Genomic DNA, 18,172 nt, shown 5'->3' on the forward strand with positions numbered 1-18,172 from the left:
TGTGACAGTTGTTTTGACAATACACTGTATGTTATCACCCAGTCCATTGTTAGTTTAAGTGCACTTCCACGAAAACTTCTTACTATTTAGGCCCTAAGAGAATTGTTGCTGGTGTTGTCATTGCTTCTGGTGGAGAAAACACTGACACTGTTTTGGTCTGGTGTGATCCCGTCAAACATAATTGTCTACCGCACCGGTGATAAATTCACTGAATGTGAGTGAGCTGAACCTTTCTATAATGTACCACATCCTCTTATCTCAACAACTAGTTCAATTGCAGTGTCTCATGAAATACCAACACTGACATGTTGCCACCTACAATCGGGCAAATAAAACACATACCAGTATGTGAACAGCAGCATGGCACTAATGACTAGGTGAACTGCTGGGATCTTACAGGATTGTCAGAAACTGTCTGAACAGCTTGTAAGGGTATTATAGAGGAGATTGTGCTTAGAAATAATTGTTAAGAAAAAAATCGATATGTTGCACTAGTTCCACGTTATTTAACATTGAAGTTAGCCAATCAGGTTGTCGCATGCGCAAATTCAAGCAACCTGCCTGAGGCAGTGTAGCCAAACGTGCTCTTCATTTGACTTGCTGGAAATGAAAACAGGGAAATCATTGGATTACATTGAGGATCGAACCTGCCGTTCACCTTGTTGGGCTCTCGTTTGCAAGTAATGGACGAAAAAGTACCGTATTACGAAATTCCACATGATACACATGGCACTTAAAAATAATAACATTGCAAACGGTAGTGAGGTAGCATATTGGTGAAGGGACATTCGTAACATGCATAAGGTTGTGGGTCGAATCTCGTCAAGTGATTTTAAATTTTTATTTGTAACTCGTTATCGCAATGACTCGTATGTACTTATGTACTTTATGAACTTTGTACGCAGTTCATTGCTTTTAAAGTAATGTCTTTTTATTTTTGCTTCTTTTTAACGATTGTGAATTATCACAATAACATGTCCCTTCTTTCTTCCTATCTTTTGTTTACATATTGAAATCTCTTTTCAAGTGATTTGGATTATTTTTATTCGTCTATCACAACAATGAAACATTTGAAATTGGCGATCTATCGATTAATAACCAAAATGAGAAATAATCTATTTATAAGACCTACTTAAGACATTAGACATACAGACAGTTTTAAAGTATAAGCAGGAAAGAATTAAGTTGATTGAATCAGTTTGAGAGCAATGTGATTTACAATTTTAATTTGTATGGGTCCTGCACAATTTTTTGAAAGGCTTTGCTCAAGCAAAACTTTCCTGGAATCAGAGCTTTTGTTGTTACTTACTTGGGCGTTATCGCTGCTAACTGGTCATCGTCCATCCATGAGACAATATCTATTATCTTCTCTGGGTCTGCTCTCGCTGGATACAGTTTCTCCTCAAGAACAGAGTTGTCACAGTGGCAGAAAGACGTTGATATGTGTAAGAACACCTGAAAACAACCAAACTTTTTATCAGTACCTAAAATTAGAAAAAGAACATAAAACACATTTATGTTGCATCAGACCTATGTCAGCAGTACTTCTCTTAACAACCAATCGTCCAAGCTTTTGAGTACCGTAACATTTGTTTTTCGGAAAACTATTAAAGCCGATTTGAATGTGGCCCAGAAATTTCCTAGACCATTAAAAACGAAACGTAGGTCAACTTAACCTTTCTTATAGAAATATGATTCAAAACCTCTGTGGTTTAAAGAAAAACAACAACGTTTTACTCCTTTTGGTACATGATACAGGTTAATTATATTAAAACAATGTACCTGTCTCTGGGGAGGTTAATTAGCACTTAAGCGAAGAAACAGGAATTTTGTAGGATAATGAATCTACTTTGAAGATTGATGTGTTTTCATTGTTGAAGTCAGGAGCAAAACTTTGTCTTCCACTTCCTATTTTGGACATTTTAAAGATAAAAAGTAACACTTTTTTAATCTAAATATTCCTTTTGTTTAGAAGGTATTACGAAAGGTCAGAATGAATGTTGCCTATTCAAAGTGCATTCATGCGCAGCCTTCAGACACTTTGGCTACCTCAAAACAAGGTGATTAGCTATGAAGCATTTCTCTAGATGGCAGCAACCAGAATGCTTCTCGAATTCACCCTGTTTAGTCAATCGTTTAGAGTTTTGTGATACTGTCGATACAGTATTTTTTATGTATCTTGGAAAGTTGTAACAAAGCTTAATTAAATAAAATTGGTTCCATTCGACGTAAATGTATTATATTGAATGATGAACTAGTTAGCAGAAACCAGTCTTATTGTGATATTATGGTACCCAGTATTCCAACCTACCAATAGCTTTTATTGCGAATGTGACGATACCTTTTTTATTCCTTATCTTTTAACTGATTTTATAGGTCTAATTTTTTAGAGTCATTTCAAGTATTACTGCTTGAAAGGTTTTAAAAAATTTACGCTTTATAGATACCTTTTTACCCATATTAGTTTTGTGTTTCTGCTCCTATTTTATTAATATCATTGCACGAAATTTAAAATTGATGTTTCATTGCTTCACCTGTTTTGTCTTCCGAACATGTACTTTAGTTATGCAATTGTTTTTTGGAAGCACATTGGTTGGCCAACGTTATCTACCTTTAACATCTAATACTATGGTCGTATAATCTTGCTTCTACACCTTTGTTTGTGTGGCTGGCTTTGAGGGCTGACACCCTATTCTCGATCACATTATCTGCTACTTGTCAGCTTTATGCAACGCTCCATGCTGTACACGCAGGAACACAATTGGCTACGTGGTACGTTAAGATTTCTTAAATTTCCCTGGTTTTTCATAGTTTTCCTGTTCAGCAGACACTGTAGCTACACCTGGCAATGTATTCATGGTTCCAGGTTCCGTAATACTTTTATTCATCCCATGATGAAAGGCGATAGTTCTTTATAAGATCTTATTTTAAGGGGAGGTTTACTATCTTTTGGTTTAAAAAATCGATTTTTTAAAAATTGCATTTTTGGATCCATAAAAGTGTTTAGAATCCGCCCCTAAAACGGTTTTTCCAAATACATAAACGGAATGTTTGTTATTCGCAGTTGAACCAAAAAATGCACCTGCCTGAAATCGGCCTTCTTCACGCACCAGTTCTTTTTCTTTCAGAGGACGAGCTATTGTACGATGCTTGGGAGGAAACACACAAAATTTAAATGAAAGTTTGAACGCGTGTGTTTAGAATTTAGCCCCCAAGCATTTGCATCTTGGTGCGAAGACTGTGGAGATTGCTAGTTTCCTGCCAGTGAGCAGCTTCAACGAAGGGTATTCAGCAATTCTGAAGACCATGACAACGATGGACGTCACCCTGGGGCTTTATTCGACGCAGTTCGCCAAGGATTCGGACGACCACCGGATTCAAGCGGCCGAAAACCGCTTGTCACCGGCCGTACGATCGGCTCTGGAGCTGCGCAGAATGGTTCAGAACACGCAGAACGCTGTGAGGAAGAGGAAGTATAGCGAAGCAGCCTACTCACGCCTTATAAAATTCACATCAGTCTTTCCATTGTGTGCCAGCTAGTCCGCTGTAACTAGCTCTGACGTCATAAATGTTTCGCAATACTTTAAAAATCAAGTAAATAGCCTGAAACGTTTCTAGCATGTCAGGAGTAATACTAAATCAATATGTGTTGAATATCAGTTCAATAACTTTAACCATTTTCGAAATTTGGACGTTTTTCTGTAAAAATCATTGGTGCAACAGAAAAGAGCTAGAAACTCAAAATTTGTGTTTAAATTCCTTTTGCATAATAATTTAGTAGAAACAGTATTTTGGATCTCACAAATTAAAATTTTAGTTGAAATTCATGATTTTATGGTTTTTGTCTTAGAAATTAAGGAAGCAAGATAGATTAAGTATGCGAATAAATAAAGCTAGGATGTTTAAATTTAAGTAGATGGGAGATCCGCTATAATCATAAAGATGTGAGAAGTTTCAACTGAATAACTATAAAACTATAGCGATAGCGTATCTCCAAAGAGCAAATTCAGAGCTCGTCTACTGCGTGTAGTGTAATTAAATTAATTCTCTCGCCCAAAATATTTGACTTAGCCACGTCAGACTTTTATTATGCTTACTTACCTATGTGCTGATTGCACATTTAAATTGAGAGCTTCATCGGCCATCAGCAAAGGAAGCAATGATTTATTCGATAACTTAAAGTGGTGCATTACTAGCCCAGCGGCTAGTCGGGAGAGCAGATTTGATCAGGCGTTCCCTTAGCCGTCCGCACAGCGGCTTTATATGTAAGAATGCTGCACGAGAAGAGAAGAAAGGCACCAGTTCTCTCCAGACGCTGATTAGCGCACCACCTGTGTCGGGAGTCGCGTCGCGTCGGTATCGTTGATATGTATGTCGTATTTTTACGTGCCGCTACAGGACAGACATTCTACCATTATTAGAGTGGCGTTTGATGAACATTATCATCAAATTATTGCGAGCATTCACTTAAACATTTAATTTGAACAGTTGTAGTTGCATCAGCGCATTAGACTCTGAACTGCTCTGGGAGTTGGATTGTGTGGATTCTTTTTGGTCTGTGACTTTCAGAATATATTGAACATTTTAGAGAGAATGGTTTTTGGTTATGAATCCCAGACAATCTCCTAATTCCTCAGAGCTATAAGCTGTAGCTATAAATGTATTTCTCAGATGAAGTGGGCACTAGGAATTCTAACTACAGGCTTCACGTTTTGCTAATCACTTTCTGGTTGCCAATATTGTAGTTAGAGAGCCAGTGTTGAGAACGGCAAACAACAGCATAAATACAAAATATTTATTCTATTAATCCACCCGCCGCCCCACAGAAGGACTAGTTTATTGATACGGAATATCAGATTGAACGTAAGTTGCACAATATTGCATTTATATATAGTCAAAACATCAAATGCGTTTTTTTATCGCGTGGAATGGTAACTTCAAATCTACTCAACCGATTGACATGATTCTTTGTTTCCAACGAAGCTAATTAAATTGTCTAGGGGTTGTACCACTTTTATTCCGAACCATCAACTATAAATATTTTTACTTGGCCGACGAAGGCGAAAAATCGATGAAGAAAAGAACCCTATTTTTTCAAATGGCTGCCATTATGTTTCCTATGGTCCAAATAACTTAAGCGAGGTACAACTCCTATAGAATCTTATATACTTTTCTAACGTCAACTCAATTTTGATTTCAGACGGGTTGGCTGACCTGTGACATACCGCGCGTGGAGGTCTACATCGAAATTTTGTTTCGTTCCGACGGCAGTTCCGCCTTTTCTCTTCGATATTTCTGGTCGAAAAAATTCCAATTTGTAGAGGAAATATCAATAAACATTTTGACCAAATTTGACGTTGATATGTGTAACACATCCCGAGAAAAAAATTCTCAGAGAACACGGTTTTTTCGGGTCAAAGATAGTAAACCTCGCCTTAATGACATGTGTGGGCATTAATGAACCAGTGTTGGTTTTCCACATTAATTGCAACGTAAGTTCACAGTTATGGTTAATTGCAGAGATGGCTGCACAGCCTGGAACTTTGCAACTTTCGTGGTTTTTTTTTTATCGACTCCATTTTCCATTTTTAGTCTGCATATGTCTCAATATTGTTATTTTTATTTACTAAGATGGTGCCTATTCTTTCGGACATGTCCGAAAGAACAGATACCATCGGTGACCACGCAGCTCGTTAGAATGAAATTACAATGAAATGAACACCCTTAGCTGCAGGCTTTGACATACGTCAATATACGTAAATATATAGCTAAGGCTCACAGGCCACTTGACCATCTTCTTCTTATGTGCGAATGCACAAACAGTGCCCGAACTCTAACGGGAATCGGCAACGCGCCGCGAGTAATGAGTATAATGGGCGGGGGCACTACGAATGTAGTGCAGGACAATACGTTGAGAATGTGGGTTTCGGGGGAGGCGTGTGAGTGATAAATCCCTGCAGTCGCGCTATCCTCTGTGTCCTCGCTGACTCAGATGAACGCCAGCACGGTAACTCAGCGTGTTCGGTCAGAGGGCTGCTCGTTCTCTGTTATAAAAAAAAAACTGAGTTAATTGATCAATGACGAACTGAAACGGGTGTCCGCCACGAGCAGATGCAACGAACGAAAACGAACAAAATGAGAATTTTTAAAAAAAGTGGATAGAGGGTCTGCCATGTAAGCAGGAGATCCCGGGTTCGAGTCCCGGGCGGGGCACACATTTTCATATGTCCCCATTGACGTATGTCACGCCTGTAAGCAGCTAAGGGTGTTCATTTCATTGTAATTTCATTGTTATTTTTCACCGTTAGGCCAATATGATGATGCCCCAAAAGAGCGAAACGCGTCATTGCCTGTAAATAAAAAATATGTTGCATCCGAGACTGTCTTATTTCAAGAGTGTTAATTAAGTCTGGTGGAATGTTTATGTGACGAGACAGATGAGCCACTGGGAAATCAGAGTACGGAAAACTGGAATTGGGAACCCACAGAGTTGGAGTCTGTGTACAGCATAGCTTCCGGTTAGCGGCAGCACTTCCGTCCGGTTGGGCTCTGACCTGCAAGTGCGGCAGCTGCTCGGCCAGCTGCAGGGCGCGCTTCGTGCCCACAACGTTGGTGACGACGGCGACTCGCAGGCTGTCGTCGAAGCGGACGCTGGCGGCGCAGTGGAAGACCACGCTGACGTCACGGCGGAGGGCGGCCAGGTCCTCATCCGCCAGCTGGAAGTCCGGCGCACTCAGGTCGCCAGCCACCACGGATAGATGGCGTGCGAAGTCTGGCCGCTGCGCGCGTAGCTGTGAGAACACCTACACAAGCAGGGAGATCACCAAGTCACTTTCGACAACAGTCTAACATAACAATAACGACACTCAATCTCATTTTTGTCCTCCCCAGCGATCGCAGCGCCCCAAGCGGCCAGCAAGCGACATTTTTGAATCCGATATCGGATGACTGCGAATACTAACGGTTATATTCATCTGTAAGATGGTTTTTAGAATTGAGGGTGTATGTATTGCCATAAAAATCGACCATACCAAAAAATTACTCCACATTTGTGATTATTTATCTTCCTAAGGACCCTGGGAGATACGAAACGTTACATTTATTTACGATTCTCGTGTAACATACATACACTACTGGCCATTAAAATTGCTACACCACAAAGATGACGTGCTACAGACGCGAAATTTAACCGACAGGAAGAAGATGCTGTGATATGCAAATGATTAGCTCTTCAGAGCATTCACACAAGGTTGGCGCCGGTGGCGACACCTACAACGTGCTGACACTCTTCAGAGCATTCACACAAGGTTGGCGCCGGTGGTGACACCTACAACGTGCTGACATGAGGAAAGTTTCTAACCAATTTCTTATACACAATCAGCAGTTAACCAGCGTTGCCTGGTGAAATGTTGTTGTGATGCCTCTTGTAAAGAGGAGAAATGCGTACCATCCGGTTTCTGACTTTGTTAAAGGTCGGATTGTAGCCTATCGCGATTGCGGTTTATCGTATCGCGACATTGCTGCTCATGTTGAGCGAGATCCAATGACTGTTAGCAGAATATGGAATCGTTGGGTTCAGGAGGGTAATACGGAACACCGTGCTGGATCCCAACGGCCTCTTATTAGTAGCACTCGAGGTGACAGGCATCTTATCCGCATGGCTGTAACGGATCGTGCAACCACATCTCGAACTCTGAGTCAACAGATGGGGACGTTTGCAAGACAACAACCATCTGCACGAACAGTTCGACGACGTTTGCAGCAGCATGGTCTATTAGCTCGGAGGCCATGGCTGCGGTTACCCTTGACGCTGCATCAAAGACAGGAGCGCCTGCGATGGTGTGTGTACTCGACGACGAACCTGTGTGCACGAATGGCAAAACGTCAATTATTCGGATGAATCCAGATTCTGTTTACAGCGTCATGATGGTCGCATCCGTGTTTGGCGACATCGCGGTGAATGCACATTGGAAGGTTGTATTCGTCATCACCATACTGGCGTATCACCTGGCCTGATGGAATGGGGTGCCATTCGTTACACGTCTCGGTCACCTCTTGTTCGTATTGACGGCACTTTGAACAGTGGACGTTACATTTCAGATGTGGTACAACTAGTGGCTCTACCCTTCATTCGATCCCTGCGAAACCCTACATTTCAGCAGGATAATGCACAACCGCATGCTGCAGGTCCTGTAGAGGCCTTCCTGAATAAAGAAAATGTTCGACTGCTGCCCTGGCCAGCACATTCTCCAGATCTCTCATCAATTGAAAACGGCTGGTCAATGGTGGCCGAGCAACTGGTTCGTCACAATACGCCAGTCACTACACTTGATGAACTGTGGTATGGTGTTGAAGCTGCATGGGCAGCTGTACCTGTACACGCCATCCAAGCTCTGACTCAAAGCCCAGGCGTATCAAGGCCGTTATTACGGCCAGTGGTGGTTGTTTGGGGACTGATTTCTCAGGATCTATGCACCCAAATTGCGTGAAAATGTAATCACATGTCAGTTCTAGTATAATATATTTGTCCAATGAATACACGTTTATCATCTGCATTTCTTCTTGGTGTAGCAATTTTAATGGCCAGTAGTGTAGTTTCTACAATACGATGTGTATGTAGTGCCATAAAAATCGACAGTACTAAAAAATTACTCCGCATTTGTGATTATTTAGCTTCCTATGGAGCCTGGGAGATACAAAACGTTACATTGCAGAATAGTTTATTTACGATTCTCGTTTAACATACGTACATTGTAGAATAATATCTTTTTCCTTTAATAACAAAAAAATGCTAGTAAACACCAGGAGACCTGATCTTTTTCAGGAAGACGTCGTATATCCATCCAACAAATCAGAGCTTTCAGCCAAATCAATGAATGTGGGATGTAGGAAACCTGTATAGAATATAAGACCTACATTATTTAACGTGATAAATAAGACACCACAGCTGTAGCTCAAGGGAAACCTGTACAGAGGTAAAATAAAATGTCAAAAACAATGAAACTATTTCCCAAAACAGGAGAAAGTAATTCCACAATTGTTGCTAAATCTGAGCCACAAACGGCAAGAATCTTCAATACTTCCACTTTCGAAGGAAAAGTAATTACATTTACAAGAAAAATACTGTGTCTTAGATAGTCGAGTGAAGTGTAAGAAAGGGCAAATCAGTGTCCTCCATAAAAAAAATTTTAAAGTGTCAGGGAAAGTACCTAAAACAACATAAAAATATATGCTCCCCTGCATCAAATCTGTTTACATTTTCTTTTTTTCAGTGGAATAAGCTGCAAATACAGACATATTCAAAATTATTTCTTCATGAATGAGTTGCAACTTATGTCACAGAATCAGTGTGATTCTGCTCTTTTTACATTTATTTCATGATAATTTATTGGTAAGTTACTAAGGCATGGAATCCAAGAATATAACAACTGCCCCCTTAATTAAGTAGAAAATAATTAAAATTAAATATTCTTGTAATGCTTATAAGTGTCTGCTTTCTCACCGCATGCAGCGCTAGTGTCGCCCCAGCTGTCAAAGTGTAACAAATTTCGCGCCAGAGAGTGTCAGGACTGTATTTATTAGACTGTGCTTTCGGTCTAAATTTTTCACACCAGCGTAGGTAAGACGCCTGTGAGTCACATGTAAAAGAATTTATGATACTTTCGAACACGCTCCGTCTGCACAAGCGATGTTATTACTCTCAAGTCAGCAAGATGCTTGTGGGCAGACCTTGCGTCATATCATAATCACGTGCCTTTGAAGGCGGTGTCTGTTGGCCAAAAAAGTTCTGTTCTGCGCATCTGAATGCTCACTCCGTTTATATTTGTACTCTGTGGTAATGGAAGAGTAGTAACCTGACTGTATCAAAAATAGGCACCTTGTGTACTGAAACAAATGGGAACGTAAAATAATTGCAGGTTTTGAAGATTAAGGTGAAGTGGGGGGGGGGGGGGGGGAGTAACAGCTTGGGGAGTGTACGAATACAGCTCAGAGCCTGTGTTGTTCACTATGTGTAGCGTGACGTGAAGTCTCTATGTAGCACAGTGCAACTTGTATGAGTAGCTTTACGTATATCAAAGTTCATTCAGAAAATTAAGTTGCTGGGCACAAGTATCTCCATATATCGTGATGTTTTCTTTTACATCCATAATTGGCAAGCCTCGTGACAGTGTGTGGAGTAGGAAACTTTACATATCATTATCATTTTCCCCTTTTCATGTTCGAATCATAATGATGTGCAGTGGTTGCTTCCCTTCAAATTGTTACTACTAGAGGAACTGAAGAGCCACAACGTTATGACGACCTATCTAATAGCATGTTGGCTTACATTTGGGATGGAAAAAAGCAGCAATTTTGCATGGTATGGTCAAGACCTTGGCAGTTTTCAGGAGGTACGTAACACCAGATGTCTAATCACACGTTACACAGTTCCCATTATTACGATCTGGTGGTCTGTAGGTACAGAGCTGGAACCCAATAGCGGCTCAGATGTGTTCCATCAGATTCAGATCAGGGGAATTTGGTGGCCTAGATATCACTGTGAGTTCACTATAATGCTCCTGATATAACTGTAGCACGACTCGAGGCTTATGACATGAACAACTATCCTACAGAAAGATGCCCTCGCCATCGAGGAAGGCATCAAGCATGACGGGATGCAAATCAAGCATGACGGGATGCAAGTGGTCCAAAATATTGTTCACGCGGTCTACAGCTGCCATGATGCTACCATAGGTCTCATGAGAACCACGTGAATGCCCTCCATAGCATACTGTGTCCCCAATGGTCTGCGTCAGAAGTTCGGTGCATCTTTCGAGCACCGGTTAACTTGAGTGACAGTGTATGCAGCCACAATCATCAACCTGGTGTAATAAGAAGCGTAACGCCCCGACCAGGTGACACTTTTCCATTGATTCACGGTCCAGTGTTGATGATCCCATGCTCGTTACAACAGCAACTGACTGTGTCGTTCGGTCAACTTGTGAATCCGTAGGGATCGTCTGCTGTGGAGGACCCATGTTCAATAATGTGCACCGAACGAGGTGGCGCAGTGGTTAACACACTGGACTCGCATTCGGGAGGACGACGGTTCAATCCCGCGTCCGACCATCCTGATTTAGGTTTTCCGTGATTTCCCTAAATCTCTTCAGGCAAATGCCGGGATGGCTCTTTTGAAAAGGGCACGGCCGACTTCCTTACCCATCCCTTCCCTAATACGATGAGACCGATGACCTCGCAGTTTGGTCTCCTCTCCCAAAACAACGATGGCATTTCCATTTTTTTAAATTTACGTCCTTCAGATGGCGTCCTCCTGCACGAATGCATTCGTGAAATCTGCTGTTGAGATACCTCATTGGCCGCTGCAACATCTCAGCTGGGATACTGTAAATTGCATCCAAAATTCCCTGTTCTAACTCATCCAGGGTTCTTGGTCGAGTCGTGTAGACTTTGCTCTTGAGGTAGCCCCAAAAGAAAAAAGTCACAAACGGATAAATCGGGCGATCTAGAGGGCCAGGGAATGTTACCGAATCGTGAAATCACACGGTTGCCGAACAATTCTCGTACATATGCCATTGATTGCCGTGCAGTGTGCGATGGCGCCCCGTGCTGTTAAAACCAGGCTTCTTGAACGTTTGGGAAGTTGTTCAATGCAGGTGTAACGAAAGTTCATAACATCTCCACTTAACGATCAGCATTGATAGTTATAGTGTTTCCCTGTTCATTTGCGAAAAAATGTGATCCGATAATCCCATGTGATGAAACACCACACCATACTGTCACTTCAATAGCGTGTAAAGGGCGTTCATGAACGTCATTAGGATTTGTGTTTGCCCAGAAACGGTAGTTCTGTTTATTCACATAACCTGTGAGATGAAAATGTGCCTCATCTGGCATTCACAACTTCTTCAGAAATTCGTCATCATTGTTTATTTTTGTTATTATTTGTTGACAGAATCCTAATCGTAACCGGTAATCTTTGTCGTTTAATTGTTGCACCATCTGCAGTTTGTACGGATGAAATTTTAAACGCAGATGAATTCTTTGAACACTCTCTCGGGACATTCCAACCACGAATTGCTTACGAATTGAACGCTGTGGGCTCCATAAGACAGACTTGCGCACAACATCAATGTTCGCTAGAGAACGCACACTTCTTGGTCGTCCTGTTGGCTTCTTCTTGAGGACAGATCCAGTCGCTTCAAAGTTATTAATCCAACATTCTATCGCGTGTTTCGACGTAACGGCATCATGACTCCCTCTGCGCCGCTGCCAAACTATCATTGTTTTTATAAAACATTTTTATAGCTAAATGACGCTATTGTCCGTTCACTGACCCATGATTACTGAAATGGCGGATTGTTTACTCGCTAACTGTCACGAACCAGCATTGCTGTCACCTGCCCATGACTGCTACTACTCATTTCATACATTCCCATGATTCTGTCACCCTATATTTTTTTTCCTGTCATAACTGTTGACCAACACTTTCAAATGAGCGTTACACTGAACATGTGACCTCGCACTCAGTGGGTTCCTTAGAGAGTGGTCTTCGCGACTTACTTATATGCACTGGACATGGATTCATTTCCCAGTACAGCCAAGAATTTTTCCATGTTGGGAGCCCTGCACCAGGTAGACTCAAGTACGTCTTGCCAACTGAGGAGCTTCCTGAATGAGAAGTAGCGATCCAAGGTGTGCAAAGTTGTCAACGGCCGGGAAAGCGGTCTGCTGATCCCATGCTCCTCCATGTCCCATTCAAACGACGTCAATGGTTGATACGACGCGACGTTTGGTCGGTTCCGATTGTCCTATCGGAGGCCAGAACGGCGCAGCTTTTTGTCTTGTTAGTCCGAGAGTATAATAAGATTATGGTAGGGGTGGTTCGGCCTGACCAAAGTGTAGCAGTAAACTGTGTGGAGACACTTTGAGAAGTGGTCCACAGGATTTTTTAAAACAATTATTTAATACATTTAGCTGTTGTTGCCAGTAACATCCAGAAGGTAATAGCTGCGTACTAGAGTTTTTGATTTAGCCCGGACTAGCGTCCATTTATGTAGCCATTCAAACATCTGTCTTAGCGTTCCTATTTTACAGTATATGAAGGAAGGTTTGAACGACGAACCGGAGCTGTCTCCCAGACAAATTGTTCGAATCGATTAATTCCTTTTGCAAAAGATTTTAATTAGGCTATAATTATTGTTCAGCTAACAGCACCATTTGTTTGTGCACCGTTAGGATTTCGTTTGCAAAAACAGTCACCCTCGTTCAGATTTTACCTGCAAAAAGAATCACTCTTAAATAACTGCGGACTAGAGACAGACTGATGGTTCAAATTTGGTCGACCAGTGTAGCAGACTGTTGGTCTAAGATAAGTTCTAACTATTTGAAAAGAAAAATTGTGGTTCTTTTCGATTTTACGTGCGATTTATATTTTTCTGGGCTAAATGGATAAAGTCAAAACAAAATTTTTTATCCAGTATACTATCTACGTTTTTCTGGGAGGTTTTTGGAGCGCGCCACTTGTATAGTTCGAACTTGTACTAATCGGTTCAAATTTTGCACAAATGTAGATAAATTGATAAAATAAGAACGAAATTCTTTTTATCTAACAATTTTACCCGTTATCTAGATGCGATAGATTAAAGTCGATCTAAATTTAACACGTCAAATTTGTTTCCACACGTGAACGGAATACGCTGAAACGATTTGAAGTTAATCAAATAAATAAAAAAGCTTTCTTACGCCAATATTGAAAACTCGCTTTGAAAGATATAGCTTCACTTGGATTTAAGTGCAAGAAACGTGTTATTTGTGATTTTTTTTTTTTTTCGCGCTCCACTTCTGTGATACAAACTTGTGCGAATCAGCTCAAGTTTTATAAGAGGGTAGATGAATACATGTAATTAATGGTCGTCCTGTTGTTTTGTGAAAGACGTATCCGTTGCCACAATATAAGCAACATGCTTCGAAAGACAATAAGGGGAAAAATACCTATAGCCGCGCTGTTAGAGGCGCCATGTCACTGATGGTGCGTTCCCTCCCGCCGGAGGTTCGAGTCCTCCGACGGGCATGGGTGCGTGTGTTGTTCTTAGCATAAGTTATTTTAGGCTAAAGTCCCTGATCGTGTGCCAAAATCTAGAAGGTTCGCCAGCCATAGTAAACAATACATAATATGTACGAATATCATACACACAATAGCTGAAAAGTTTTTATGAGGGGATAAAATTTTTGGGGTGGATTTGTTGCTGGCAGGGTGGCAAAAATTTTTGGATGTCTGTTGAGGGTGGCAGGAGGGGGTGGGGGGATTGATTCTTCCTACAAACCCACCGCTTGTTACACGTTTGGTGAGGGGTGTAAGGACGGATAGATAAAGTTATGTGCGTCGAGAGTGGGATGGATCTGCAGTAGGAAGTATCCGAGAGTGGCAGTACATCTACAAATAGGAATTATCCCAGAGTGTGGGTAATGCATCTTATACTTTAATGACAGATTGTGTCATATTGCGCATGACAAATGCCATTTTGCGTGACATGATCGCATATGTCATGTTATACGACAACACTGTGGTTACTTCACTTGACATGTTGCATTAAATTACATGAAATGTGTACTAATACTCAGTTGCGGCTCGTGTGTATACAGTCTGGGTGTTCACAAATTTTTACATTCAGAAAAAATCTGAGAGTTTGTAATTAATAGCATCTGCTGTATATTAGACATGCATATGAATAAGTCTATGCAACTACAGCGACTGCCAGTAATAATCACAACAGAAATAATGATAATAATAATAAGATGTATAACTTATATGGCAAAAGCAAGAATTATTTTTGTGGAATTTTGTTGTTTTCTACACAATTACGTACAGTTTAGGACAATAAAGAAATAATGCCTAAGTTTTCGCAATCCTCCATCTTGCATTTTTGTGTAAGTGGGAGTTTTCGTGCTTTTCCATTTTATTTTTTTTCGGACAAATGTGTAATACCCCTATTAGGTCACGAATTTATTTCCGGGCTGAAAATCAGATATTTTTACGCTGCATTAACAAAACAACTTCTGCTAACTGCACGCTTCCTTCATAAATGTCCGCTTGAGTGACGCTTATGTGATTTCGTCACTGTTTCAATCACAGAATCTGTTGTCCGAAGCCCTAGTTCCTTAGTGGCGAACTTTTCCTAGTAATTTAGATTTTCACTCTGCAGTGGAGCGTGCGCTGATATGTAAGTTCGTGGCAGAGTAAAGCCGTGTGCCGGACCGACACTTGAACTCAGGACTTTCGCCTTTCGCGGGTAAGTGCTCTACTGATTGATATACCGATACACAACCCGCGCCAGCCGCAGTGGTCGAGCGGTTCTAGTCGTTTCGATCTATAACCGCGCGACCGCTACGCTCGCAGGTTCGAATCCTGCCTCGGACATGGATGTGTGTGATGTCCTTAGGTTAGTTAGGTTTAAGTAGTTCTAAGTTCTAGGGGACTGATGACTTCACATGTTAAGTCACATAGTGTTCAGAGCCATTTGAACCATTTAACGGTCCGCTCTCACACCTTGACTTCTCTGTTAGCATTTAAAACAGATTCAAGATAGTTCATGTTTACACTGTACACGAAATCCGATTCCTGCACAGTAAATAACCAACGCCAAACACAAAGTGCCGTTTATGGAAATAATTAAACTCAAGTAGTAATGTCTATTAACATGGTCACTTGATTAGAATAAAAATGAGGCGCTGAGATTCATAAGGCCCTAAAGCACGCCGCCGTCGGTCCCACATTCGAGTGAATACCAGAGAAGACAATGGTACAGCTTTTCATAAATTTTTGTATATACAGTGTGGGTCTAGAGCACAGACAAACGTGACTCACCATAAGATCAACACAGTTCAGATGCGTGAATAATTGCTACAGTCTATATCAATTGACGCTCTATCTGAGCGCCTTAATATACTTTAACTCATTCAGAACCCATGAAATAGGTTTACTGTCACTACAACTTTAGCATACAGTAACGTCCGATCTAATTTTACTACAATACAGTGAGTGAACTAGCATATATGAGAAGTGTGCTATCATCTAACACGATTTACCTTACTAGACTTTAAAATTGCTACACCACGAAGATGACGTGCGCCAGTCGCGAAATTTAACCGACAGGAAGAACATGCTGTGATATGCAAATGATTAGCATTTCAGAGCATTCACATAAAGTTGGCGCCTGTGGCGACACCTACAAAGTGCTGACATGATGAAAGTTTCCAACCGATTTCTCATACACAAACAGCAGCTGACCAGCGTTGCCTGGTGAACCGTTGTTGTGATGCCTCGTGTAAGGAGGAGAAATGCGTACCATCACGTTTCCGACTTCGATAAAGGTCGGATTGTAGCGTATCGCGATTGCGGTTTATCGCATCGCGACATTGCTGCTCGCGTTGGCCGAGACCCAATTATTATCCACATGGCTGTAACGGACCGTGCAGCCATGTCCCGATCCATGAGTCAACAGATGGGGACGTTTTCAAGACAAGAACCATCTACAAGCACAGTTCGACGACGTCTGTAGCAGCATGGACTATCAGGTCGGAGACGATCTGCAGTTACCCTTGATGCTGCATCACAGACTGGAGCGCCTGCGATGGCGTACCCAACGACGAACCTGGGTGCACGAATGGCAAAACGTCATTTTTTCGGATGAATCCAGGTTGTGTTTACAGCATCATGATGGTCGCATCGGTGTTTGGCGACATCGTGGTGAACGCACATTGGAAGCGTCTATTTGTCATCGCCATACTGGCGTATCACCCGGCGTGATGGTGTGGGGTGCCATTGGTTACACGTCTCGGATTACCTCTTGTTCACACTGACGGCACTTTGAACAGTGGACGTCATATTTCAGATGTGTTACGACCTGTGGCTGTACCCTTCATTCGATCCCAGCGAAACCCTACATTTCAGCAGGATAATGCACGAGCGCATGTTGCAGCCCTTTGCGGGCCTTTCTGGACACAGAAAATGTTCGACTGCTGACCTGGCTAGCACATTCTCCAGATCTCTCACAAATTGAAAACGTCTGGCCAATGGTGGCCGAGCAACTGGCTAGTCACAATACGCCAGTCACTACTCTTGATGAACTGTGGTATCGTGTTGAAGCTGCATGGGCAGCTGTATCTGTACACGCCATCCAAGCTGTGTTTGACTCAACGCCCAGGCGCATGAAGGCCGCTATTACAGCCAGAGGTGGTTGTTGTAGGTACTGATTTCTCAGGATCTATGCACCCAAATTGCGTGAAAATGTAATCACATGTCAGTTCTAGTATAATATATTAGTCCAATGAATACCCGTTTATCATCTGCATTTGTTCTTGGTGTAGCAATTTTAATGGCCAGTAGTGTACAGTACATTTAATGGCATTCAGAGAAAAATAACCAGTAAACCCGCAAGGTGTCGAAAGTTAGGGTGTTCACGTACTCGTACACTGCAGCCGACACTGCTGATACTAACAAGTAAAATGGCGCGAAAATGCCAAGATGGTTTGATTTAAATGTCTTTTAAGCTTCCAGATGAGTGTAAAGTCTAGTTCCCTTCTTTTACACCCCTAACTCTAATCGCCTTTTCTGTGTTACGAAAGAAGCCTTTCTCATTCTGGTCAGAATTATGGAACAAGTTTTCTGGCGGGATCAATTTCCGGTGTTGATGTCTCGCAAGTGTGCTTTTGCATGTTCACTATGGTCTCTTGTTAGCACAGAGAAACTAAACGCATGTACCTTTGAGAGAACAATTCAGCGGTTGACACTAGACCCGTTTTTGGGTGTACACGTCTTCTAGCGACAGTAGTGTGAGCTCGCCGGCGGTAACTCACCACGCTGGAGGCGTAGGCGTCGGCCCTCTTGCGCGGGTCGAGGCCGCGCTTGTGGCGCACCAGCAGGTAGACGGTGCCGACGTCCGGGCACGAGCGCAGCAGCTTCTCGACGATGGCCTTGCCCAGGAAGCCGGTGGCGCCGGTCACGAGCACGCCACGGCCCGCGTACCAGTCGGCCACGCGGCCCGCAGGCGTCCGACGGTCCTCGCCCGCCACGCACATCGGCCCTCAGCTACCTGCAACCCACACGCGGCGCCTCTGCTGGAGTTCTAGGGCAATGCAGCTCGTCCCCGAAACAAGTGGCTTAGAGAAGGCT

General features: G+C 42.2%; 1 protein-coding gene across 2 annotated transcripts in view; it reads right to left on the bottom strand.

Annotated features, from left to right (window-relative positions):
- Positions 1–18,172, bottom strand: part of LOC126284024 (fatty acyl-CoA reductase 1-like) — a 244,364-nt gene that overhangs the window by 45,991 nt on the left and 180,201 nt on the right. For both annotated transcript variants that reach the window (XM_049982575.1, XM_049982574.1), the window contains 3 exons: positions 17,857–18,092; positions 6,555–6,803; positions 1,310–1,455 (listed from right to left, as the gene is read on the bottom strand). In XM_049982575.1, the coding sequence (XP_049838532.1) occupies positions 1,310–1,455; positions 6,555–6,803; positions 17,857–18,078 (617 nt within the window). In that variant the 5' untranslated portion in view covers positions 18,079–18,092. The remainder of the gene's footprint in view (positions 1–1,309; positions 1,456–6,554; positions 6,804–17,856; positions 18,093–18,172) is intronic.

Source organism: Schistocerca gregaria, chromosome 8, assembly GCF_023897955.1.
Source record: "Schistocerca gregaria isolate iqSchGreg1 chromosome 8, iqSchGreg1.2, whole genome shotgun sequence".
NCBI classification, from domain to species: Eukaryota; Metazoa; Arthropoda; class Insecta; order Orthoptera; family Acrididae; genus Schistocerca; species Schistocerca gregaria.